Source organism: Convolutriloba macropyga, chromosome 4, assembly GCF_964194025.1.
Source record: "Convolutriloba macropyga chromosome 4, txConMacr16.3, whole genome shotgun sequence".
Classification (NCBI taxonomy): domain Eukaryota; kingdom Metazoa; phylum Xenacoelomorpha; order Acoela; family Convolutidae; genus Convolutriloba; species Convolutriloba macropyga.
The window spans coordinates 66,128,254-66,153,264 of record NC_134471.1 but is presented as its reverse complement, the minus strand read 5'-3'; the positions used below and the strand labels follow the sequence as shown (position 1 = coordinate 66,153,264).

General features: G+C 33.2%; 2 protein-coding genes across 10 annotated transcripts in view; one reads left to right on the top strand and one right to left on the bottom strand.

Annotated features, from left to right (window-relative positions):
- The window catches only part of LOC142337839 (glutamate receptor ionotropic, NMDA 1-like), a 112,960-nt gene extending 93,571 nt beyond the window's left edge, over positions 1–19,389 (top strand). For 7 of the 9 annotated variants that reach the window (XM_075387384.1, XM_075387383.1, XM_075387382.1 and 4 more), the window contains 8 exons: positions 344–481; positions 3,301–3,444; positions 10,816–10,830; positions 11,737–11,927; positions 12,297–12,533; positions 12,870–13,023; positions 16,845–17,063; positions 19,185–19,389. In XM_075387384.1, the coding sequence (XP_075243499.1) occupies positions 344–481; positions 3,301–3,444; positions 10,816–10,830; positions 11,737–11,927; positions 12,297–12,533; positions 12,870–13,023; positions 16,845–16,991 (1,026 nt within the window). In that variant the 3' untranslated portion in view covers positions 16,992–17,063; positions 19,185–19,389. The remainder of the gene's footprint in view (positions 1–343; positions 482–3,300; positions 3,445–10,815; positions 10,831–11,736; positions 11,928–12,296; positions 12,534–12,869; positions 13,024–16,844; positions 17,064–19,184) is intronic. The other 2 variants (XM_075387390.1, XM_075387389.1) reach the window with 2 other exon arrangements.
- Positions 19,390–19,816: 427 nt separating this feature from the next.
- Positions 19,817–25,011, bottom strand: part of LOC142338137 (uncharacterized) — a 244,331-nt gene continuing 239,136 nt past the window's right edge. Inside the window, exons 31-33 of the mRNA XM_075387771.1 lie at positions 23,643–23,896; positions 22,892–22,993; positions 19,817–20,325 (exon numbers count right to left, since the gene is read on the bottom strand). Of these exons, the coding sequence (XP_075243886.1) occupies positions 20,266–20,325; positions 22,892–22,993; positions 23,643–23,896 (416 nt within the window). The 3' untranslated portion in view covers positions 19,817–20,265. The remainder of the gene's footprint in view (positions 20,326–22,891; positions 22,994–23,642; positions 23,897–25,011) is intronic.

Here is a 25,011-nt window from a genome sequence, read left to right as displayed (position 1 = left end):
GTAAAAAAAATTTATGACCTACTTGTACGTATGACAATGTGAGTTATCACTGAATTTTTCAAAACATTTTTAAAGAGTTTTTGAGAAAATTCGAACAATTTTCAAACTATTTTCAAATAATTTGCAAAAGATTTTTTGAATAAATTTTAAATGATTCTAAATAATTTTCAAATTAGTTTAAAATGATTTTTGTATGATTTGATTCATAAAATGGCGTGCAAGTGCTAAACCTTCATGTTATAATCATGAATTTGCATGTTTGAGCAAAAAAAAAACAAAATATTTAATTTTTTGCAAATTTTTAAATAAAAAAACTGATAATAGAGATTTTCTACGTTGACAGGAGGATATTTCCAAGGCAGTATTGGCTTTCCACGAGGATGGATCCCTTGAGGGTCTGGACTCTGACTGGGTCAATTACAGATCATGTGGCACCCAGGACTCAATGCCAGCCACTCTTGGCTTGAACAACATGGCCGGGGTACGATTTAATAGCCGTCATCGGTGTTTTTGATTTGCATCCCTTAGTAGTAATAGACTAGAAAGAGTGGGGGCCCGGGGAGGGGTAAATGTATGTATTTCAAATACTTTCAAATCATCGCCTTTCATTGATTTTTGCAGTATATGTACCAAAAACTGCGCAAGATGATTACAAAAATTAACAATTCAATCAACACCGTAATGATAACAACATAAATACATACTTTCACACCCCCTCCATTCTTCCCAATTTATTATATTTGAATCAAAAAATTCTGTCAAAGCAACTGACTCGAGTTCCCATTCGGATTTGAGTCTCATGATATATCGGTACTGAATCAAAAAAATTTCTTATAGACATTATTTATGGAATATATTAATTATTAATAGCCGCCCTCATCTTCTCAGCCGGCTATTATTGCGCTCGTATTTTTTTTTACAATTCAAAGAATTTGAATTGTATTGGGGCGCTGTCTTTTTTTTTAAGATCTGTTCACACATTTTCATGATTTTTGAAGTCAAATTGGAGTAGTGATTTTGGTCACGCCGAAACACGAAATGGAGCGAAAAAGCGAGTGGTTTTGCGGCGTGAATTTTTTTTGCTCTAATTTTATAGTAGAGTGCAAAAATGGTGTTTGAACAAAAATTCGGTTTCTCGGTAGTGGTTTTTTGTTCACATGCGGCAATTTCACTCTAATTTTTACTGTTTTTTTCTATTTTTTGGATCGGATTTTTTTTTCTAAATGGTTTTCCCAATCCATTCACAGCTCATTCTAGGCCTAGTTTTTTGTTTGAATTAAATTTTCATTTCTCGCTAATGTTTTTTTTGTTCACATGCGGCATTTTGACATTGATTTTTTGTTTCTTTTTTCTTATTTTTGATCTGATTTTTTTAAAAATGGTTTTCTCAATTCACTCATAGTCCACTCTAGGTCTAGTTGTTCTGTTTAGTCAATGAAAATTCTTTGCATTGTACGTCAGGACTTGTCCTGCTATGTTTTTTTATTTCGTCAAACTTTTTTTCGCTTTACCATTTTGCCGCTTTTTCGACATTTTGCGTGAAATCTTTTTGACTTCTCTAGGCTAGTTTCTATCTTCTCTCATTCTGCTAAAAGTGAATTTGAACATCAGTTGCTAAGCAAAGCAATTCAAAATGAACAGAGTCGGTATAAAAAATTGAAGTCAGAAATAGAAACGGGATAAACCCATAAAGTCCAATTTTAGATGCCCGCTATTTGAACGTCGTTCCTATAAGTCTTAGTTACCACCTCTAGTGCTTATTGGTGTTGATAGTAGCCCCTGTAGGCTCTCTCTAAGAAACAGAAGTATGTTCAACTACGAAATGCCATCAGAATAAATCGGACTTAAAAAATATTTTTATACAAAAATCTTTTTTTTTTCAATACATTCTATTCGTTCAATCCCAATCATGCTTATTGGAATTAACGGCGGCTATTTTCCGGCAATCTGCCGGGTATGTTTCCACTTATTAGACATTTCTTTTTAAAATTCATGGAAGGATTTTGATTTTTTCATCACTAAAATGACGACCCAAGTAAACTGGGGGGGGGGGGGGGGGGGAGGAGGGTGGTTATCTTGTAATAACTTGCTAGATTCTGTCAGAATCTTACATGAAAATTCATTGTTGGAATCTTACTCGATTGCTTGACAGAATTTTATAGGATAAGGATTAGCATTACGAATTTACTACAGGATATGATTTTGGGTTATAAGAACCTTAAAGGTTAAAATTTCATCATAAATGAGTTTTCTACGTGTAAGAATACACAGTCTTCCACGTTGATGAACGGATTCAAACCATGCAAGAGTTTTGCAAGATGTATTTCTCGGCCAAAAATAAAAACAGAGTATTAATGTTTTAGAAAACACCTTTGAAGCACTTTACTGATGACTAAACAAAGTACAAAACCGAAATGAATAAAAAAAATTAGCTAGGATTTGAAATCTTGCAAGAAAATCTTGCAAGTGTTTAAAATCAGGAAAAAATATAATTTTTTGAGTGTTTTTGCAGCGAAATCTAACTCATAATTGCATTATACAACTGTATAGATGCAATGGATTTGTAGGTTCTGTTTCTTTAAATCAAAAGTAATTGGTAGCAGTTTTGTTTTGATGCTATAAATTTTGAGTTTGTTACTTTGGAAAACATTTTTGAGGTAAATAACGGCAAATTTTTTTTTACCAAAATACGCTCGGCTATTTTTTCGAGTTTTTGAAGCATTGAAAAATAATGCCAGCAAACGGACTAATGAGAGGGCATCTCAACTGGAACGGTCTTGCAAGAATCTTACAAGATTTATCATTTGTCCGTTACCGATCCTACATGGTTTAGTTGTAAAAACGATTATCCTTGTCTGAACTGTTATACTGGACTAACTTAAACTGCATTGATAATTCAATAACACTTCATTTTTTAGAGGATTTTTTGAAAAATATTTTGCGTTAGCAAGCAGAAATTTGAAAATATTGACAAAGTATGCATTAAAACTAAATTTGAACCTGAATTTGTACAGCACTAAAATTTGAAGTTATCTATAATCGTATTTTATGTGCCATCCAGTGTTTCTTCTTCGGTATTTGACATTCGATTTTGCCTATCCTTTTAAATAACTGCAATTTTTTTATTTCATCCGTATTAGGTACATTTTGGTAAAAGTAAAGTACATTTATAACCAACTCTCTCAAGTTAACAAGTAAAAGAAGTAAACGATATTTACATACAATTATCCGACATTTTTTCGATGACAGAATTTAAGGATAATTTTTCGTTGACAATTATGAAGAGATTTTGTTTATCAGGTCTTTATCCTTGTGGCATTTGGGATTGTGCTGGGAATCCCAGTTGTGTTTCTGGAGATAGCGTACAAGAAACAGCAGGAGAAGAGAGAGAAACAGATCAAACTGGCTAAGAAATTAGCCAATCAGTGGAGACACAAAACACAGGTATTCAACATAAACACTCTTTTTGTTGACTTTTCCAATCCATTATTGGCCCATTTTCACAGCAGTCACTCCTCCACTTTCTTTGGACACAAAGAAACCTTTATATTGATGAGGGGAGAAACATGGGGTAAAATAAAATACATCTCCAGCGATCTGATGAAATTTTTAGATGAAAGAAATTAGACATTATCTGATACAGTAATTTTATTCTTTTCGTATTACCCTAAGTTACAGAATGTATGATGAGTTAACCGTAGAAGTCACATAGCAAGAAATTGTTCTATTGGAAGTTCCTCGATCTTTTATATTGGAAAAAAAATCGCCCACCTAATTTTAGATTGGATAAAACCCCCAAGGAAAAGTACCCTCACAGAATAATAACCCACTTGAGTGTTATGAAACTGCGTGGGACATGATGTGAAACTATAAGAATCCAAAAAATAATAACTATCAAGGCCAATATAATTGGGGGTTTATTTCCCCGGTTTTTTTTCCTAGATCCTTTTAATATTAATAAAATCTACTTCGAAATACTTTGAAAAGTTTTTGCGGCGAAGAGTTAGCCAGTTAAACTTTGCACCCGAACCTCAGCTTTGTTTTTATATTATCCTTCATATTGCCTAAAAGGCAACCAAATAAAAACAAGCACTTATCTAATAACCGTTTCCCTAGCTGTTTTGAGTTCAACATCTTTCCATTTGCACACTTATCTCCCCCCTCCCTAGCTAATAAGTAGGTATAATATAACTTTTAGGCCCCCATACGCACCGGCTTTTGTCAATTTCTTAGAATGCTACGTGCTCCATAATAAAATAGAAATTTGTTCTGGACTTTCGCAGGTGGAATAAATTGACGTCTCTAAGCTTAAAAAATTTTTCTCAAGAATGAGAGAACAACCAAATGATTTTCACAGTAGAATTAGGGATGTACAGTAGTGATCTGATGGTGATTTGGATTTGTGAGATAAAAAAGTCTCGAACCATGCGCCTAAAAATACCCATTATCGCTGATAAAATCAACGATAGGGATCTTATTTTTGCGCCACGATTTATAGTTTCAATCCCATCGCTGACCAAATGTGGTTCACTTCTGAAAATTTTGCGTATCTTTTTTATAGAAGGTGAAATAAGATCTGTGAAGTTTTTCATTTTTATTGTTCCGACCCCTTTTGAAGGGGAGGAACTATATACTCAAATGGGTTTGTTTTGTTCAGACAATTTTGGCCGATCGATATAACAGTCGTAGAGGTTGTGAGTGGTATCATTAGAAAGCCTCATTAGAATGCCCGTCCAGTGTAGAATATGTAATTAATTTTTTTTTCATTTTTCATTTTTTATAGGGAGTTATCGAGGTTCAAATTTTTGTGAGTTAGACGTAATTCAGCTGTTTTTATTCACATTTTGACCAATTGTTCGACAATTTTGACCAAATTTTTGTCAATTTTGCTAATATGTAAAAATTGTTAACTGTAGTGTCATTGATTTTTATCTCTTAAAATAGAGGAGGGTTGCTGAATCGTTCTATGCGAGTTTTTTTTAGAATTTATCCTAAATTATTCAAAACTCGTACTATTTTCGTACTATTCAAAACTCGTACTAAGGCGTTTCCACTTGCATTAAATTTGCTGGAAATAGAAACCTTAAAACTGCAGTAATATTCTTTTTAAGCTCAAAAGACAGCTAATTGTACTCCCACTGGCTTTAGGAGTTTTCTGGAACTACAACTTTTTGCCAACTCCTTGCCAACTCTTTGCAACTAATTTTCTGCCAACTCTTTGCAAATTTAAACTCGATAACTATACAAAATGCATCATTTTTTTGACAAACTGAAAAACTTTGTATAGAATTGATATATTTCGCAACTGTTTCAACAATTGTGTATTTTTTAAGACGCGCAGGAATGTCTGGGCTCATCTTGATCTCACCATGAATCCCTATGATAACTATTTTCAGATTTTAATGGGGCGTTAGCTTTTTTTTAAAAAAATTCATCGCTATATAATTGTTTTTGATGTAAAGTACGGACAAGAATTTCAAATCAGGAGTCAATTAATGAAAGATACTATTTACAATAAACGAAATCTAACGAGATTATTTTCTGGTTTCAGAGTTAAGCTCATGGTTTTTAATGCTGTGACCGATTGTTTGCGTAATAATTTTATGGACTTCTTACGTTTTGCTTTAATTTTTTGTACTTTTTTTAGCCTAATGGCTTAATGTCTCTTATCAGAGATTCAGTTAGCTTTTAAAAGGTATAAAGGAACCTAGACATTTTTTTAAAGTTGTTATCTACTTTCTGTTATGACTTTGAATATATTTGTTTTGAGAAAATATCGGTGACTTTTTGAACTTTGCCACTTTTTTTTATTTTTCTCAAGTTTGGGGGCAGTCTTCTTAAAATTTTTATGACTTCTTGCGTTTTACTTTAATTTCTTTTTCTTTTTGTAGCCCAATGTTTTAGTGTCCCCAATCAGAGATTCAGTTAGCTTTTAGAAGGTTTAAAAGACATTTTTTTAAGTTGTTATCTAATTTCTGTTATGACTTTGAATATATTTGTTTTGAGAAAATATTGGTGAATTTTTGAACTTTGCCACTGTTTTTTCTTATTTTTCTCAAGTTTGCGGCAGTCTTTTTAAAATTTTTATGGACTTCTTGCGTATTACTTTAATTGTCTTTTCTTTTTGTAGTCCAATGATTTAGTGTCCCCCATCAGAGATTCAGTTAGCTTTTAGAAGGTATAAAAGAACCTAATTTTTTCTTAAGTTGTTATCTAATGTCTGTTATGAATGTGAATATATTTGTTTTGAGAAAATATTGGCGAAACAGGCGGAAACCAACTTCCTGTTAGTTATTTTTTGACAAGGGGAATGTTGGTAAGGGCTTTATTTTCATCTAAAGGTTTCTTTATTTTGATACTACACGTTTTGAATTTTTCGTTTTTTTTATCTTAAATGAAATTTTTTTGAGTTCCTTTTGTTTGCTGGTCGAATTATCTTATTATTGACCAGTCTAATTAAAGGATGACATTGTACGGAAAATGCACAACGTTTGAAAAAGGCGTATCTGGAAATGTTAATTATTTTTGTTGAATAGTGTATGCTTTTTCGGCAGAGACCCAGTTTTCTCCCAAAACTTCGTGGTTTTTTGCCTATGTTTGTCATTTTTTTCATTGTTGTACGCCATATATTTGCTAAAGATTTAACCTAATTGATCCCTTTAGACGTAAATTTTAACCTAACTAAAGATTCAGTTTATAGCTCTTTTGTTTTAATGACTTTGAAATTGAATTATAAAAAAAGATTTTTCCTCTGGCTCCTTTTCGCTTTTATTTTTGTCACGATGTAACTCAATCTCGTTCATTTGAATTACTTTTCTTGATTTGAGCTTTTTTTGCTTGGTTATACGTTGTGACTGATTGCTTCGACCAATTAGTTTTTCAAAAAGATTTCCAGATCTATATACTCTTCAAACTTTTTGTTTATTTTTGTTGCCATGTCTAAGTAATCCTTTTATAAAGAAGACTCGTTGGTTTTCAGATGAAGGGAAACGATTTACAGTTCTTATATGTAGCATCTTATAATTATAGTGAACTGTACAGTGTCATGTGGTAAAATTGTTTGAAGTTTTGGCTTCTTTATGTGTTTGTTCTTTTGTGGGCTTGTGATTTACTCTCATTATTAAAAAGCCTAACCGTTGTTGTCTGAGGTCTGTTGTGGATTTTGAAAAGATTTGTTTAAAAAAATTGGGTTTATGAGCTTCCTCTTATTTAAATATTTTTTCCGTCGATTTGTAGATCAGTCTCTGTAAACTCAGGTAGAAACCCGTTTCCAGTGAGCTATATTTTATTATTTATAACGCTTTAAGCTCCAAATATTTGGTTCTCGGTTTTTTACTGCTGTTAAAACGAGAATTTATAAATTGTTTGATTTTTTAAATATTGATACTTTTCACAGGATTTTCGGTTTCTTTTTTTAATTATAACAAGAATCGTTGATCTTATTGACTTTGAAATTTTGCGCAATCAAACATTTCCTGACGACAAATCTCAATTGCTTTCTATGTAGATATAAATTAACATTTAAGTGATTTCAGTTGATGTCTAATGATATTAATAACTGTGAACTTGCTTTTTGTCAAACTGTTGAAAAGTCGTATTGGGGACTGGTCCCATATCATTTCTAATGAAGCATGGGTTAAATTGTTTTGTTTTGGTTTTACCGATGTGAGTTTGATTTTACAATGATTTTTTTTATTATAGACATCGAGTTTTGGTCGTAAATAATGTTTGTTTTTTGATTTTTATTTTAGGTTTTTCTAATAGTCCTATTATCAACAACTTTCAACGGTCCTCTAGCGTACCATTATTTTTACTGCATTAGTGGCTTATTGAAAGATGTGCAAGTTTTTGAAAGTTTTCTATCTCTTCCTCATTCGGTGGCGAATTAGGTCAAGAATTTGGATAAGCGGGGTCGGAACATTATGTGCGTACGCACATTACCGAGATTTCTTGTTTTCCTTTAGACAGTTTTGAGATGCAATATCTCTATATACGCAACATTTCTCTAACAGTGTTTGTTGTTTATGTTTTCAGAAAGAATTTCACTTTTTGCAACGCCAATGCGAGCATTTGAGGCTTTGAAAACTAATATTCGATAAAAGAGGACCTCTCAAATTTCCTTTCGATTGAGGTAACACAAAAAAAATAATCAAATAGAATTATAAATAGCGTCGTGGTCAAGTTTTGTACGGAATCAGAATTACTGTGCACATTGGTGTCAAGCAAGAGCACAGTCAAATTTTCTATTTCTTTCAAAAATTTAAAATTATTTTTTGCCAAACTTTACCACAAAACAACTTTGATGATATTGCACTACCGCAAAGGCTCGGTTGTTGCTTTTATTTTTTGGTTCTCGATATTTTATAGTTTTCAAGTTTTTCTTATGCTCAAAAGTAATATCTGACAGAAATTTTCTTGGTTTTCGTTGTTAAAGTTAAGCATTTGGAAAATTCAAAAAATTTGTGGTTGATTTTTCTCTGAATAAGCTAATATACCAAATAATTTACCTAATAATGCCAAAAAACAATTTTAATGATGTTGGCCTAAAAAATTAGACTTCTTTTATTAAGAAAAGTTGAAATTACTGAGTATTTATCCTTTTCACGAGAGACTGCTCCAAAGTGATATTTTTTTACCAATATCATTTTGAACATAAATTGACTGACACTCTTTTTTAACCAGAATCTCTTAGCCATCAGCGTCTAAATTTTTTGCGCTCAGTCATCAGCGTTTATAAAATTGAATATTGTTTATTTTTTCAGAATTACAATCGTCTAGTTAATTTTCTGTATCAAGCAGAACTTATCGGAAGCCAGAAGTTTATAAATAAAAAGATTATTATAAAGGGGTAATGGAAATATGCATCTCAACAATTTTACGCTGATTTTTGATTCGATGATCAAAATATTAATTGTTCATCAAAGTATAGAACTTTTAGTCTTGATTTTAATTGATCGCCTAAAACTTGTGGGAGCTTATAAGCCGAGGAATTTTACCGATCCTCCCTGATTTACTTGTAATAGCGATTATTCATGTCCGGCTATTATTTTGGATTTAAACTTAGCAATAGACAAAAGCTATCGAACACTTTTCTATGGAGATTTTATTTTGAAAAAATAAATTGCGTTGGCAAACAAAAAGTTGAAATTAATGTTAAATTATATATCTATGATAGGTAAATGGTTTTTTCAGACACAGTACCTTGCCATTTAATAATATTGTAAGTTGCGTGATTAACCTGCCCATTGCTAATTTTTTCATTGTGCTTGACAACTTAACAAAACTCACATCATTCAAATTGCAGTTTTTTGTCTAACGTTCAAGATCTGTATAAAACCTATGACCCCACACTTATTTTCGGGTCTCTTCTCATTAAAGCCCCCTCCATCCCACCCCACGCTTTTATAGCCTCCATTATGGGGTATGCTTACCATGATTGGGGACTATACGTTTTATGACCACTATATATGTGTGGGCTATTTTGGGAGAGATCCCTTATTTTAAATTGTTTTCAGAAATTACTTTCAGTGGAGAGTATTTCCGACTTTTTTTATTGTAAAACTGTGTTTCGAAATACTCTGATCTCATTTCAAAATTTTATATCAGTTATATTTGTCAACCATTTCTACCGCTCTTAAATAGAGTGACTGATTGTGTATGAGATCTTTGTCTTGATATGTCGGGTCTTAAGAGTTTTAAGATTGCTGAAACTCAATGTAGATAAATCATTTACTTAATACGAAATTGGCGATGTATTTAAAAAAAACGTAAATTAAAAATACCCCTCACCAACACTGGGTTAATATTTGCTGCTCCGTGGTGGCCTCGCCCAGCAGTAGTAGTGGACAATTGTGGGATATCTAGATATATGGGTAATTGAGGACACGCACTATAAATGAAATTATTTAATGTGCCTGTATCCCCCCTTAATTCTTATTACCGGAGTTAAGAGATATGATGATCGCTTGATGAGTTTTCAGTGAAAGGAGTGAGGCAGCTAAAATAAATTGGGGGTGAAAATAGTCGCCTTAGGTGTAATAGAAAATATGCCCAAAAGGACATTTGTGCACTATTTAAAAATATATTACAGCCACTCAAAAATTCTGTTTCGCCCAGCTTGAGTTTTGTGACCATTTCCCCCATTATGACGCGGTAAAAATTCATCTAGACACTAATACCGCTTTGGTCTGCTTCTAATAACGCTTATTTAATCTAATCAACTCTCGTTGCTATAGAAACAGTCGCATAACTTACCGATTAAATAACTTGTATTTCATAACAATTTCGTAGCATTTATATCATTTCTTCATCATAGCAAATTCTTGAACCGAGAGTTGATTAAAAACATTACCACACGGTTGTACACTCACGCGCACATTTAAAAATGCCGAAAGTCTTCAGTGCCAGAAGTTAAAATGTCAGAAGTTCCGAAATACTTAACAAGAAGTTGACTTCTTTGATTAAAAACGTGCATGTTGTTGCGTGTTTTAAGCAAGGTTGCGTGACTCTGCAGAAATTAGTTCACAATTTTGGGTTGTTATCTCGAACCGCTTTGATGTTCTCTATAAATGCCTGAAACTCTCGGTGACTTCAAGCAGAGTCAGGAAACCTATAATTATTGCTCCGATGTTAATCGACAACTCGGCTACGCTGCTGAACAAAAATTTCGATAGTGATAACAACTGTGTTGTAATATCCATGAAATTGCTTTGGTGTGATATCTTTTAGAGTGACTAATAAAACCCAGTTTTTGAATTTCTAGAATATTCTAGAATATAAATTGATGAGTTAGAAATGTGATTGTGTATATTTCAGGATGAGCTAGATAGTGTAAGTTATTACAACCACCTGTTTTTATAACTGGTTGGTTATAAATAATCATTACTAATAACCCAGAAACAAATCATCCAATCAGTCAATCAGTAATAACCTCCACGTTATAACTATTTTAACTACCTTTGTTCTATAACCTGTTCATGCCATTGCTTTTCACTTCATGTTATAACTGTTTATTACTTAATTGTGATATAGTAATATCTATCTCTATCTATCTTTATAACTAGTATAACTAACTGCTCTTTCTTAACTGCTTAGCGAACCAAAAATTATGAAATGTCACGACATATTTTAAGGACCCTAAATGCGGGCAAACGGGTATTTATTGAAATTCCTCTCTGTAACTGAATTTATCCTCAAAGAATGGAGAAAATGTGGAAAACTGAACTGCAGTTTTTAAGTTGTCATATTGATAATTTTCATCGCTTGAATAGGGAATAACATTTTACCAGAAAAAGCAACAAATTTTCAATTTGGAAAAAATGTGAAATTATGAGAATTGAACTCAAATTTTTGATTACCAAACTTTCCCGGCTTGTTGGCACGAAATTTTTATCGAATTATATCAAGAAATTTTGAATTTTGGCGACCAATTATGAAGAAAGAGTTCTTATATTTTAAGAAAGGCTTAGAAAGAAATTATGAAAATGTACATATAATTAATTGATTTTGCGAAACATGAATTGTTTGAAAGATAAATGTCTGAAAAGAGTTGAACATGAATAGCACAGTGTATCGCTTCCTGTTTCTTTCCTGTCTCAGAACGAGCTGCATTCTGTTATGACTCTGAACAGTAAATCAAACATACATTACCAACTGAACAGCATGGCACCATTTCTGCAGTCTTTCATCCATTTATTCTGAAACAGAATTCACATCAGAGTTTGTGTTTTCTGCTAGGAGGCACTTTCGACTAAACGAGCATCTAGTGCTGAGACGTTCGAGGCGCCCAAAACTTTGCCTGTGGGTGGGAGGGTTTTGGGTCCGGCTGCTTACGTCACAACTGCTGGTCTTAATGGACTGGGGGATGGCCAACAGACAACTCCACTCCTGGCTGCAAAACAGACCGTCAATCCTGCTTATTTCCATGGGTTTGGAATGTTTATTGCGACCGCATTAAATTTGAAATAAACATCGTATACAAGATGATAAGCAAGTTGATCGTAAACATTTCAGGATAGCGTTCAGTTTTTCTCTATAGTTTTTTTTCAATATGGTGAGACTTCGGGAGTAAAAATGAGACAAATCCTGAAAATGCGTGAAAATGCGTGAAAAGTATAGTAAATTGCTTCAATTTGAACTACTGAAAAATAAATGTCATCAATAAAATCTGTCTGTTCGCAGCATCGTTCCGAAAATCAACAGTTTTAAAATAATATAAATGAAAATTTCTTAACTGTGAAAGCATAAATTATGAAAAAATTTTGATTAATTTTTCGATTTCTTTCAATTTAATTTAGTTTGGGCGATTCTAGTCTGATTCCGGGTGAAATCATTCCACTTAACAAATCCGCTTCTGCATCCAACCACCTGGGCAACAGCACCCTCCCCCCGCCCCCAGACAGGACCAAACAACCCATCATCCACCCCATTGCCCATCTTCAGTCATCAATTCCACCTCCACCACACCAACTGTCATCAGGTGGAGGCGGAATCTGTTCACTCCCCGGCGATTCCATTTATGGAACATCAAACAGGTTAAAACTGTTTCCGAGAAAAATTGTTTGACTCACTCTGAGAAAATTCTAGAATTTCTGCCCATGTTTTGAGTTCATGGAAGACCGTTATTTTACCAAAAATATGATTGCTTGAACAGATATTTTCGACCAATAAAAAGCTGCTTAAATAACAATAAAGAGGAATTTTTCGACCGAGGACAATTGGAGTCCTTTTCAAAACATAACAATGAGGCCTGCTAGTGTGCTTTTGCACCTAATTTTCCGACCTTCCATTCACAATATTTTCCCAACATTTCGCCAAAATGTTGCTTTTGAAAAATGTTTCCAAGCTTAAAAGTTGTGTGTTTGTTTTAGGCCTCCGCGCGGAGCCACCCCGCCCGCCCCTCCGAAGCGCACTCACCCAGCAGGTGGAGTGGGGGCGCCTGCAGGGGGCATGAACATTCCTCTTTCTGCATCCGCTTTCATCCACCAACAACAACACCATCCCAACCAGCCAATGACACTCCAAGTTAGAACATCTATTTTTATCGTTACCTCTGTTTTAGAAATGTTTTTGGGAGGTGACGAAATCTAATATGAAACTTTTGAAGCCTCAAGTAGTATGCTAGTTTTGCTAAATTTTGTTCTGCCCGAAAGAGACATTTAATTATTCGTTTTTTCTACTAACCAACTGTGTCTTGGTATTTAAAAACGGAAGCAAAGCTAAATTTCAAATAACACTGAAACAATATGATGAAGTCACCTAATGTGAACACAGTACAAAATTTCCTTAAGACCGAATAACTAATTCAAGGTGTTGGCAATTCATAACATAATAGGGAATTCATTGCTCATAGCCATCCTCATCTTCTCAGCCAGATATCATAGTGCTCCTAAATTCTACGGCTCGAAAAAGAGTAATTGTTATCTTTTTTTAATCGGTGACTTCCAATTTAGGGGATATGTTTAAGAGGAAGTCAAACGCTTCACGTGAAAAAAAGTGTTCAGGTTAATCTGCTGAGCAAACGTAAAAATTGGAAACCGAATTGAGATTATTTTATGTTCTTGCGACATTCTGAGCGAGAGCAATAAAAAGTAGGCGTGAAAAAAAATGCAATAAGTGAGAGAATTTTGATCCTCTGCGGCTTTTTCAAAGCAGTTTTTAGTTTTAACTCTGCCCTTTTCATCCAAAGGTGATTGTCTCAATTATCTGAGCTAGTAATAGTGGGTTGGGAGTCATTTTGACCATTTGAAGCAAATATTATTCTCGAGTTGTTTTTACCATTTTGTCCTGCTGAAAACTCTTTTGTAGCCACTTTTGTTGCTTTCAAGTTTTTTATAGCATTTTGAGATAATTTTTTTAAATTGACTATTTTAGTGGTTTGTGCATCTTCTGATTCGATTGATATAAATTTTCAGGTATGCTTGTCAAAGGAAATGGCATCATTCTAATCGAATTATGGACCATTTTTTAGCAGCTTTTGAAAGATTTAGTGAAACAATTATTCTACACGTGTTGGTCTGTTTATGCAAAAATATTGACTGCCATTTTCTTCTAGAAAATTCTTTCGTTTTTACTTATCCAATGATTTTTTCACGCTTGTCTTTTTAAGTGAATGAAATTGCTCTCATTCAGAAATTAGATCTGTTGCTAAAATAACAGCAATTGTGATTGAGTAACGAACATGATCCGTGTAGCTTAGAGGTTAATGTTAGGATTTTTATCCGGAGATTGGGGTGCGCAACTCATCGGTGTTGGATGTTTTTGCACTCATCGAAATGTTTGCAGTCTATTCCCAACTCGAAATTACATAGTCTAGACAGTAGTTGGAGAACAATTTGTCCAACGATAGTCGGTGTATGATTAAATTTTCTTGCGTTTCCATTTTGATATAATTTTCTGTAATATTTTTTACTTTGATAGTTTATACAAAAATTATGGGAACTTTTTAATGGAACAAAAAATGCACAACGTTCTTTAAAAATATTTTGAGTATCTTTTTCTTCTTATTTTTATTTTATATTCCTCTGGAAGGAACTGGGTGGGTCAATGATCTAGCAGAAGAACTTTGTAAGTGTTTTTCAGGTCAATTGCTGTAAAGTTTCATCGAATTTTATTAATTCTTTGTTAGTTTTGATTTTTTTTGTTTACTTGAGTTTTATCTGTATGAACCGCTTCTGTTTTTTTTTTGAAATCAAGTGTTGATCCCTAAATGAAAGTTATTTCAATTGCACAATCATTTGGCGATAGTTCTTGCAGAGTTGCAACTTATGAAAGCTGGTTTCCGGAAAGTTTACCAGCTTTTGCGATAAAATTTGGTTTTATTACGTTTGTTTTGCCGTTTTTTATTATTAATTTAATGAGGCATTAGTCTAGTTTTGTTTAGTGAGTAGTTCGCTCAGGCCTATATACTTCAAACTAGCTGTGAAGTCCTCAGGCTCTTTTTTAGTCTATTTTTGTTGTAGGGAATTTGGAGGTTTTGATACCAATCTATTTATCCGCTCGTTAAGACACTGGAGTATGTCTAACTAGAAATTCAACTCGAAACAGCATCTAATCTGAAAGATTTTGTTCAATCAATTTTTATTCTGTGCTTAAACTTCTAAATTTTTTGGGATATACGAATCAATGGCGATTATAGCCGCTACGGCTATCCTTTATGCGCGCTCCTTTTTTACAATCCAACAATTGGATTGTATTGGTGCTCTGTCTTTTTTTGTAAGATGTTTTCACACAGTTTTCATGACTTTGATCTTCCAAAACAGGTAAAGCCCAGCGGGCTTTAAGTTTCATTGGAAGCACTAAATTAGCTTCAGTAGTCGTTTAAACGCTTAGAGTTCTGAAGCTGCTAAGAAGACCTAAATTCAAGGTTACAAGGTCATGTCCAGTAGTTTTTGAGCCCAAGATTTTGCAATTTTTCCCGCTTTTTTGTTATTTATCGAGTTTTAGTTTAATTCGTCTTGTAGCCTCAGCGAGGGTTTAATAGTATATTACTGCATAGTTGCTTTGGGCATTGGGTATTCAACTCTTTAATCTCATAATTTTTTGCAATTTTGTAAATAAAAATTGAAGTTCGTTCAAGGTTTTTGAGTTCTTATCTAATGTTCATAGTTGATTGATCTCTATGAGCCAATGCAACTGTTTAAGACTTGGAAATGGGTGAATCGATAGCCTCTGAAGACAATGAAATGGTTCTGAAGAAACTAATATCCTAAATTTTAGCAATACATTTTTTTAAAATATGCAATTTTTTCAATTTTTTTTTTGTTATTTTAGGCATTTTTAATGTTTTTTTGAATCATTACGGGCCCATGACATTTTTTTTGGTCTCGCAGATAGGTTATTGGACAGATGCCAAAGAAAACAAGTGGTTTGGAACCTTTTAATATTGCGAAATTACTTTTGTTTAAATTTTCCAATTTCGTTTTTCTAAGTATTTGTCATTTTTATCAATTTTTGCTAGTTTTATTGGCCTATGAAGTTCTTTCAAAGCTTGTGCTTGAGTTATTGGAATTTTTCATTTGGATCAAATTTGTCCTGCAGGTTAAAAGCCACAAAAATTTTAGCAATGACTATATTCTTGTTTAATTTGTTCCGTTTTTGTTTCTCAACTTTTTAGGTTGTTTTTTTTTGGATGGCGCAGTTCAACTGATCTGCTGGTCAGTCAAAGTAGTTCTAAGTTATTCATTTAATTCGTTGTGTTGGATTTCGGAATTGCATTTAACATAAGTCACGATTTTCACTCTTGACTTCTGAGTTACTTCACTCACTGTTTCAACTGAATGTATTTTAAATTCTTTAACGTATTGAATTACGTAATGTAGTGAGTACGGTCAAACTCAAAAGAGCAAAATTAGAAGAAACAGGATAAACATATAAAGCCCTGTCATTAAGCCATAATGCATTAGGTCTTCAAAGTTCCTTAAAGCGATTGCTAGCTGGCATTAGTATTATGATTAATAGCCTTCATTTTAGAAGCTGACTTAAGTGTAATTTTAGAATTTAACCAAATATGCTGATTTTACACACCAAATAAGATCACTTTGACACTTTAAAAAATTTTGTCAATTTTTACCTCTTATTTTTTTACTTTTCTTTTTTTCTGTTTCAATCGCAATGTGCGTCAAGTGGGTGAACGGCGGCTATTTTCCCACAATTTGCCGGTTATGTTATAATTGTTTGAATAAAAAGCTGGTAAGTGAAATAAAATAATTGCATCTTCAAACAGATTCCGGTATTTTTCAATAGTTTAATTAATACTATAGAATACAGAGTATACAGAATTGAAAACTTGATCTTGTTAAATGATGTCTAAGTTTTCGTAAAATTCTGACTTAAACATATTTCAGGCCTCATCATTTGATTCTGAGTCCAGCTCGACCTCAGTTCAACCCCCAACCAGAGCCACGGGGCCAGGGGGTGGGGCCTACTCAAGAGCGAATATGTACAGCCCCGACTTCAGTCCCAATGAGAACAAACAATTCACCAGCGTTTGATGAAAAACAGTACCACAAAAAGAACAACATAACACTTTCAGCTGCCGATTATCTATCTGCACTCCGATGACGGTACGGTAGATACATCGAAGTCAAATTTGAAAAAAATGCAAAGGCTTTTAAAAGATACAAATAGGACGAAATTCAGAAAATTAATATTAGTCTAGTTGATCATCGTTAGTTGATGTTTATGTTTTTTAAAGAAAAAAAGGACCAAGGCTGGCTTTTTGATATTGAATGAAATTGTTCCAAAGTCAGGTTTATTGTTAAAAGAAAAATAAATGCCTCTGTAAATTTTTACTTACGAATTGCCCTTCAAGCGATGATTGGAAAAGTATCGAAACCACACTTCGCCAGTGTTTTTCATTCTTCCCGGATCATCTAAACTTTTCAAACAGCTATCTCAGCTTACCCGCGTGAAATTAAATGCATGACAGATTTAGATTAATTTTCAGCTTGAAACTTGGGACCGAATTCATAATCAGTGAAATTTGCGAAATTTGTTTTTTTGAACGATGGGATTACTGATAACGGAGGCTGATATTGAATTTCTTGTGTTTTAACAGCTCAGAGGATTTTTGGATTGTAGACTGATGCTACGAGCTTCTTAAGATTCTGAAAATAGGTATTTCGCTGGAATTTCTTACTTAAAAATGTAACCATAATCATAGTCAACCAAGAGACAAGATTTTGTTCACTTTTGGCTGTTAAAAAAGTTTTCTAATTCATAGAATTTTCGATAATCGAATTACTGTTACTAGGTTACACTATAAAGTTCTGAACTCTGCATGGGCAATTTTTGCACATACATTTTTTATGTTTTAACCTACGCTATGGTACCAAAAACTTACGTACACCTAAAGAGAATTGAAAAAGTGCCATAAACATGAATTAATGCAATATTTTGAGTTCAAATCAGTTCTCTATTTACGCGTCAGTAAGATTTTAGCTTCTTCGGTATCTAGCAGACTGTTTATATAAACTTTACGCAAGTTTCTAGTGTCATCTGAGACAAATTTCCGACAATTTTTCCTCCAAAGTCTTTCAAATAACGGTCTTTATTTGTTGTTTCTTCAAAATTTCCCGTACAGTTGATCTTGGATTGAGTTCGTGCGTATTTCACCCTTACTTCCTGCGTTTTTTGAAGAAATTGTTGTCATTCTGTGAATTTAGCGCCGGAGAATTACCTTGTTGAAAAATAGTGTTAATGTCCGAAAGTTTTTTGGCAGGGTAAATCAGCGCTGAATCAGTCTAAAGACATTCTGTTTTTTAAGATTGCCAGCTTTTGTTCATGTCAAAATATACACTGGCCGGTCTGATTTTTGTGTAAAATTTACTGCATGAAAAATAATATGTTCAGCTTAACTCCAGCCAACAAGTTTTGCTTCATATGCGATTCGAAATTACGCGTGGGTACTTGTAACAATTAATTTGCGTAGCAAGTCGTAACCACTAAGCTAAATGGGTTTTCTGTTAATTGTCTACAGACTGGCTTAAGTAAAAATAGTGTGTATATTACTATTATATTTACCAGTTATAAGCTACAAAAGTATGACCTTATTCTGCTAAGACTTCCTTTTGGGGTATGAGTAATTTTCAAACTACACAGGATATGTGTAGCCTGGTTGAACTCTATGACCTCAATATAAGCATAATGAAGGAAAACTGCCCATAAAGAAACTTAAAATATTCTAAAGATTCAATGTTATAGAACTGAGTTAAGTTTTTACTCTTGAAATGTTCTGGTTCAGCACTGAAGAACTCTGAGACTCAAGTCTGGTGGTTCTAATTTCAATGGGACTTCCATGGTATTTGACGATGTTAATTTTTTTTTGGCTTTTTCCGACCTATACATTTTTGTTTTCACTTGAAAAGTCTTTGAATGTTTTTTCCTGATGTTTTGACAGCAATTCATTCGTGTTTTTGTTAAGTCAATTAAAATTCTAAGTTCATTAGGATCTGCCCAAGTAACTAGGAAAAATCTATTAAATTTTACATTGTTTAAATAACTTTGACGGATTAGCTGAAACTTTTTAGAATAAGTGCTTAGATCAATGCACCTTTTTAGCGTGTTTTTTAGTATATATATTATCCATCAGATTGTAAGCTGCACTTTTTCGGTCAGTGTCACTATAAATAACCCTTCACAAAGTGGGAACAAAAAGTCATGAATTCAGAAAAATATTGTTTCAGATGTTCAACGACAGGCTTGTCCTCTACAACTAACATCAGATCAAAATTTCATCAATATATTCAACTACTATATAACCCTATCTACTGTTACGTCCTACAAACATCAAATATGGAGTGTAGCAACAGCAAAATCGCTTACATATATACAGAAACGTCCTTTAGAAACATAATTCCTACTTCTAATCTATTCCATTTAACAACTTCGTTCTCAATCATTTCAATACAACACATTTTTTAGAATTTGAAATTTTTTCTTACTTCTAGAACTTTACCGTTTAACATTTACCGTTTAACATTACAAATTTATAGAGAACGGAGTTGATGAACAAATTTTAATTGTGCATTATGTTAGTGCTAGATTATAAACTATTTTTGAAACTGTCTATCTTATAAATGGATAAAATCTCTTGTTTATTTATTCAACAATGAAGTCATCACTCTCCTCTCATCCTTGGGGAAACTTTTGGATAAACATCAATTTGTATAGATTATTCACTCAACTTAATTTGCAGTGGAGCCAAAATTTGTAATTTAGAATTTTTACAAAACTTTTTTCGCATGTTTTAAAAGAAAATTTATATCCAAAGATGCTCAAGTGAATAAAATTCAATGATCAGATTGTGTTGAGATAAATTTACTGCAACTGAGTAAAAGTCTATTGAAAAAATTTTGTAAAAAAAACTGAAGTTTAACTTTTTTTTTACTGGGTTTGAAGTACATTTATTTCACGACACTAAAAAGTCACAAATTGACGCCCTTTTCGTAAGTAACTTCTGACTGTTTTATCCCTCGATGTGATCGTCTAGTGAGAGTCTAGGAAATGACTTATGGAAGTTGTCGTTGGATTATGTGAAAGAAGAATATAGTAATTAATTACGGATAGTTTTAGCTATTGAAATCGTGATTTTTAATCATAAGGAAATCGTTGTATGTCAGTTTGCGTCACAGATAATCGTGACATCGAGTTTGTGCTAAACTAACATCTTTTAATAGGTCCAGTATAAGAAGCCAACTTGTCAATGAAGCCAGTAAACAAGCAACTTTGTTTATTAAATGTTTATTTTGTTTGTTTATTTCGCGATCAGTCGTCTTCTGTAGTTGCCTTGCTGAAGGGTTGAGCCCCTATTAGTTTCACTTCGTCCTAAAAAAGGTCAAAATTTTCAAGGGAAAGCCGCAACCATTTGGTCACTAACTTGCAACGTAAAATACGGTTGAAATACCAGAACAAGATTGCCACCGATCTGAGAGTAGCCTGATTCTATGTATTTCAAGTGGAACATTATGAGTGCCAGCGGACATTGACAGACCTCCTTGATAAAATTTTCTCCAAGTAATTTTTTTAACAAAACGAATCTCAGACAATTTTGTATGAATGGAATACTAATCATGGATGAATTCTAAGTCTGTGGGATGATATGAATCTGATCCGATATCATTTTGGCATAGGTAGGAAGATCTGAAGAGAGATATCAAGAGTATGGGAAAAATTGGGACAAAATGGAAAAAAATTCGGAGAAATTTTGGGATTGAAAATCGAAAATTTTGAACTAAAAACAGTAATAACTAAAATCGTTATAATTTTGATAGACCTTTAAAAGGCGATATTTTTCAATGTTTATGCCGAAAGCAATCAAGTTCAAACTATTGGAAATTTAACGCAAGTGTGAAAGATTTTAAAGAGAAAACTTTGCAGAATTTTTCTCGTTTGTTTTTCAATTTAACGCTTTTAATTATTTTTTCGCAAATAAAAATTCGTTATTTTATAAAAACAATTTTGGAAAGGAAATTGGGCAGTCAATAGATGTCGAAAAACGAAGAAAGAATAGCGCTGTATATCAAAATTTTATGGTGACAGACTACTGAAGATTTCAGAACACATCTGTACCATATCTCAATTAATTGCAGAAGTCTTTAAATTTTTTTCAATTACCTGTTACCAATCAATTATTAGTGCTGCTGCATGTATTATCATACTAAACAAGCCAATATGCCAAGTAACTAACGCACAATCCTCACTATCTTTCCATGATTGCTCAAAAATTAAAACTTGGAATTTATCTTAGCGTCGGAAGAGCTATAGAGATGAAATGAAAAATAAATGAAGAAAACATCTAATATAATATATTTTGGAAGCTTGAGAGTTGATATAAATTATTTTCAAAAACTGCAACAACTGACCAAAAATTGTACGGCATTCAGCTGCTTTACACTGATAGCAATAGAACTTGGTATTGTGAACTTCGTTGTTTAAAAACAGTGGTTATTTATGTTAAATTATGAGCGAGGAAAACAATTCTCAAGACAACTGAATTGGTCTTAAAACTGTTTATTTATGTTTTCGCAAATTTTGAACTGCAAACAAGAAATCTTTATATAGATTTTCTATGTTAGACATGCTCTATCTTTGTTGAAAACACTTTTTGGAGGAATACATGAAAAAATTGGAAAAGTGCAACCCTGTTCAATATCAAGCTTAGCGTTTTCTGCGAGAGCAAAAAAAAAATAGAAACAAAATCAGTTCAAGTTTTTAGGAACTTTTCATTTGCGTTTTTTCTTCACTTTCCAAGAAACAGCATGAGCTTTGTTTTTCTGGGAACAGCTTTAAATTTTACTTAAGTTACAAGTCAATCTAGCCAAAAACTTTGTCCAATTTCTCAAAAATTGGTCGACAATTCAATCTTTGTAGACAACTAATGTTTTTGAGGGGATCCCAAAATCGTATTTTTGTTGTCATCTTTTTCTGTGCATATTGATAATAAATAATTACAATAAATAATAATTAAGAGCAATCATATAGTTTTTGAAAAAAACATTTTTTGTGGCAAATTTTCAGCTCAATTGCAAAAACTTTTAATCGATATTTCGCATTATTTTACACATTCTAGGGTTCATTTGCTTTTTAATTTTTCAGAATTAATTGAGAAGTTATTCATCTAAAAATGTTTTTATTTGTTTAATTGCTTATTTTTTTTTGGAAAAATTGGCATGAGTTATGAAAACAACTCATCTCAGGATTTAAAAACTAAAAAATTCTTAAATATGGCCTGGTTCACAGGTATAATTGATTTAAAAAAACATTCAACCATTAAATTTGTTTTTAAGTTCTCGTTTGTTAAAATGTACTTGCTCTATCAATCAAGAAATGCAAACAAAAATTTTGTAATTTTCCTATTTCTTCACATGCCGTAGCATTTGAATTCTGCCCAGACACAATCTATTCTTTTAAAAATCTGTTTATTTTTGACGTTCAAATTGGGTGCATTGTTATTCACCTGATCAAAGAAAGGATCAAAATAAGTTAGGGGGTAAAAAATAATCTCAGTCGAGGGACAAAAAAAAGCATTTTTTAAGTTTTTTCCCCGTGCAGAAATAACTGATACATCATTCTTTTCTCGGTTTTCTACATCCAATTACGTAACAACTGCTGTTAAAAAGTATCGAATAGCTTTGGTACAATTTTTCTAACATTGACGCTGTTTGCGTTGAAAAAAACTTTCCGGAGTTTTTTGTAGATCCATTAATAAAGCAAAAACTCTTCTATTGCTTTTTCATCTCTTTAGTCTAAATTCATTCACTCATTTTCAATTCTATTTGAGTGTTGGTCATTTTCGGCTAAAATTAGGCACAAATTAGGTAGAAATCATTCTCGAAGAACGAATTAGTTGCCTTTTTTCATGTTCTATTTAATTTTAGTATTACCAACTGACCTCATTTGTTTGTGAGTTTGTCTTTTTGGTTTTGTCCAGTTCCTCCATGTCTATCTGGTGCATGTCTTTGTACCTTCTGCTGACCATTTTCCAATCACACACCTGAAATCAACCAAAAGTTTAATCACAATCGAACAACCCAAAAGTACTAGCCGGTTACGTGGCATTTTATCTAATGCCAATGAGACTAGGAAATAAACCCCCGTGGAAACAAACCCACATATTTTTAGATAGGAAATACACCCCCTTTTTAAATTTGAATTTCGGTCGTTATAATTTGTTCGGTTATGATAGCTTAGGTTCTTTTTTCCAAAACCGAATGCCAGTATACCCAAAGTGGGCATTTCTTTCCAATGACTATTGTAACAATAGCCATTTTGTCTGGTAACTAGCACCGTAGTAACTAGCATTGGTCAAATAATCCGCTCAATTTTCAAAAACTTGAACTCTTTCAGCTCCGAAAAACTGAAGAAAAATGTGAACATTTTTCTTCTGATCTCTCAGAAATGGTTTTGAGCTAAACAACTCGAGTAGGGTAGAAAGTGTTTTCCAAGTAACATTTTTTGACGTTCTGCACCAAACGTTCTATTTAGTCTTTTTTCGTTACATAAAATTAAAATTCACCCGTAATTTTCTCACTGATTATTACTAATGCAATAAAATGCTGCGGACGCATATACAAATTTTAATTTTTTTTCATAATTTGAATAATCCTTATATTCAAAATAAACAGCTATAAATTTTCAGTTACCTGTTCAATTTTGGTGGGGCCTCCGCCAGTTCCGCCCCCTGAGCCGTCTCCCTCTCCCCTCTTATCGCTTCCGTCCTTCCGTGTACCTCCCCCTGCAGCCCCTGTGCCCTTTGTGCCCCCTTGAGCATTGGGTCTGGTGGTGGTGTTGGGTCCTGTCCTGATGACCCCTACCGATGAACGGGATCCAGTCCGAGTTGTGAACTCATCATCCGATTCCTCTTCTTCAGACACTCGTTGGATTCCAAAGATGTTTTCTGAAAATTAGCAAAATCATGCATACACACTAACTGCGCATTGCGTCTGTATTGCGAGATTCCTGTCACTGACTGTTATCTTGAAAGACCTTACGAGAAAATTGTGGTTATCGATATCGTGTAGACTTTTGATAGAGTTTGCAAACCATGAAGCTCAATAAGAGAAAATTTAAAACTGCGCGTTCTCGCGATCACTACGTCACATTTAGCCCAGGTACCTAAAGCCAAGCCAATTTCAGCAGTGGGCAAGTCTAATTGCGCGTCTATTTTCAGTACTGATTCAGAACTGTGATCAGATCCCTTTTAACGCTTGTCAGACTCGGGAACGTCTAAATCCAAGTCTAAATTGCAATTTTGGACGAAGACTGAGCCAAATATAAATTCAATTTTCGCAAGCAGAAAATAAAAACGTAGGAAATAGCAGGTATCTGTCATGAGAAGACGGGAACACGCCAAGTAGTTGATCAAATGTTAAAAAATAGGCACTGAAAACGCATAAAAACTGAACAATGAACACAATAGGTGGAGAAAATTTACTGCCAGAAGCATTCAAAAAATTAACTCAATTTTTACTGTTCTTTTAATTTTAGAATCGACTTGCTAGTGTTAGCCAAGTCTTTGCTCCAACTTGAAAGAGCTTCATTTAGATTTGACATATACTGAAAAACGAAAAAGGCCTTCCTTTTAGGTTGCCCCCGTACTAGTAACTTGGTGTTTGGTCCGAGTGCATTGTACGACTACTGGTTTAATAGATACAGAGTACTTAATGCGGATTGATTGATTAATTCCTGATTATTAATTGCTCATATTTTATTCTTAAAAACTATTATAAGAACCGAATTTAAATAAATAAATGTCGTGGTCGATTACACGGGTCAACGGAATTCAATAAGTTGAATTTTTAAATTAAATTGGAACTGAAATTATACAAAAATTAGCTCGTGTTTATAGTAGTTATCTATGCAAAAATATACAGAGAAAATTTAGATTAGTTAAAAATATTTTACTTGATTGAAATGTGAATAGATCTTAGTTCCGAATCCCGGAGGTGATTTTCTATTTTCATCTACATTTTATGAGAATCACATATGGCCAAGGTACAACCGAGTTCATTA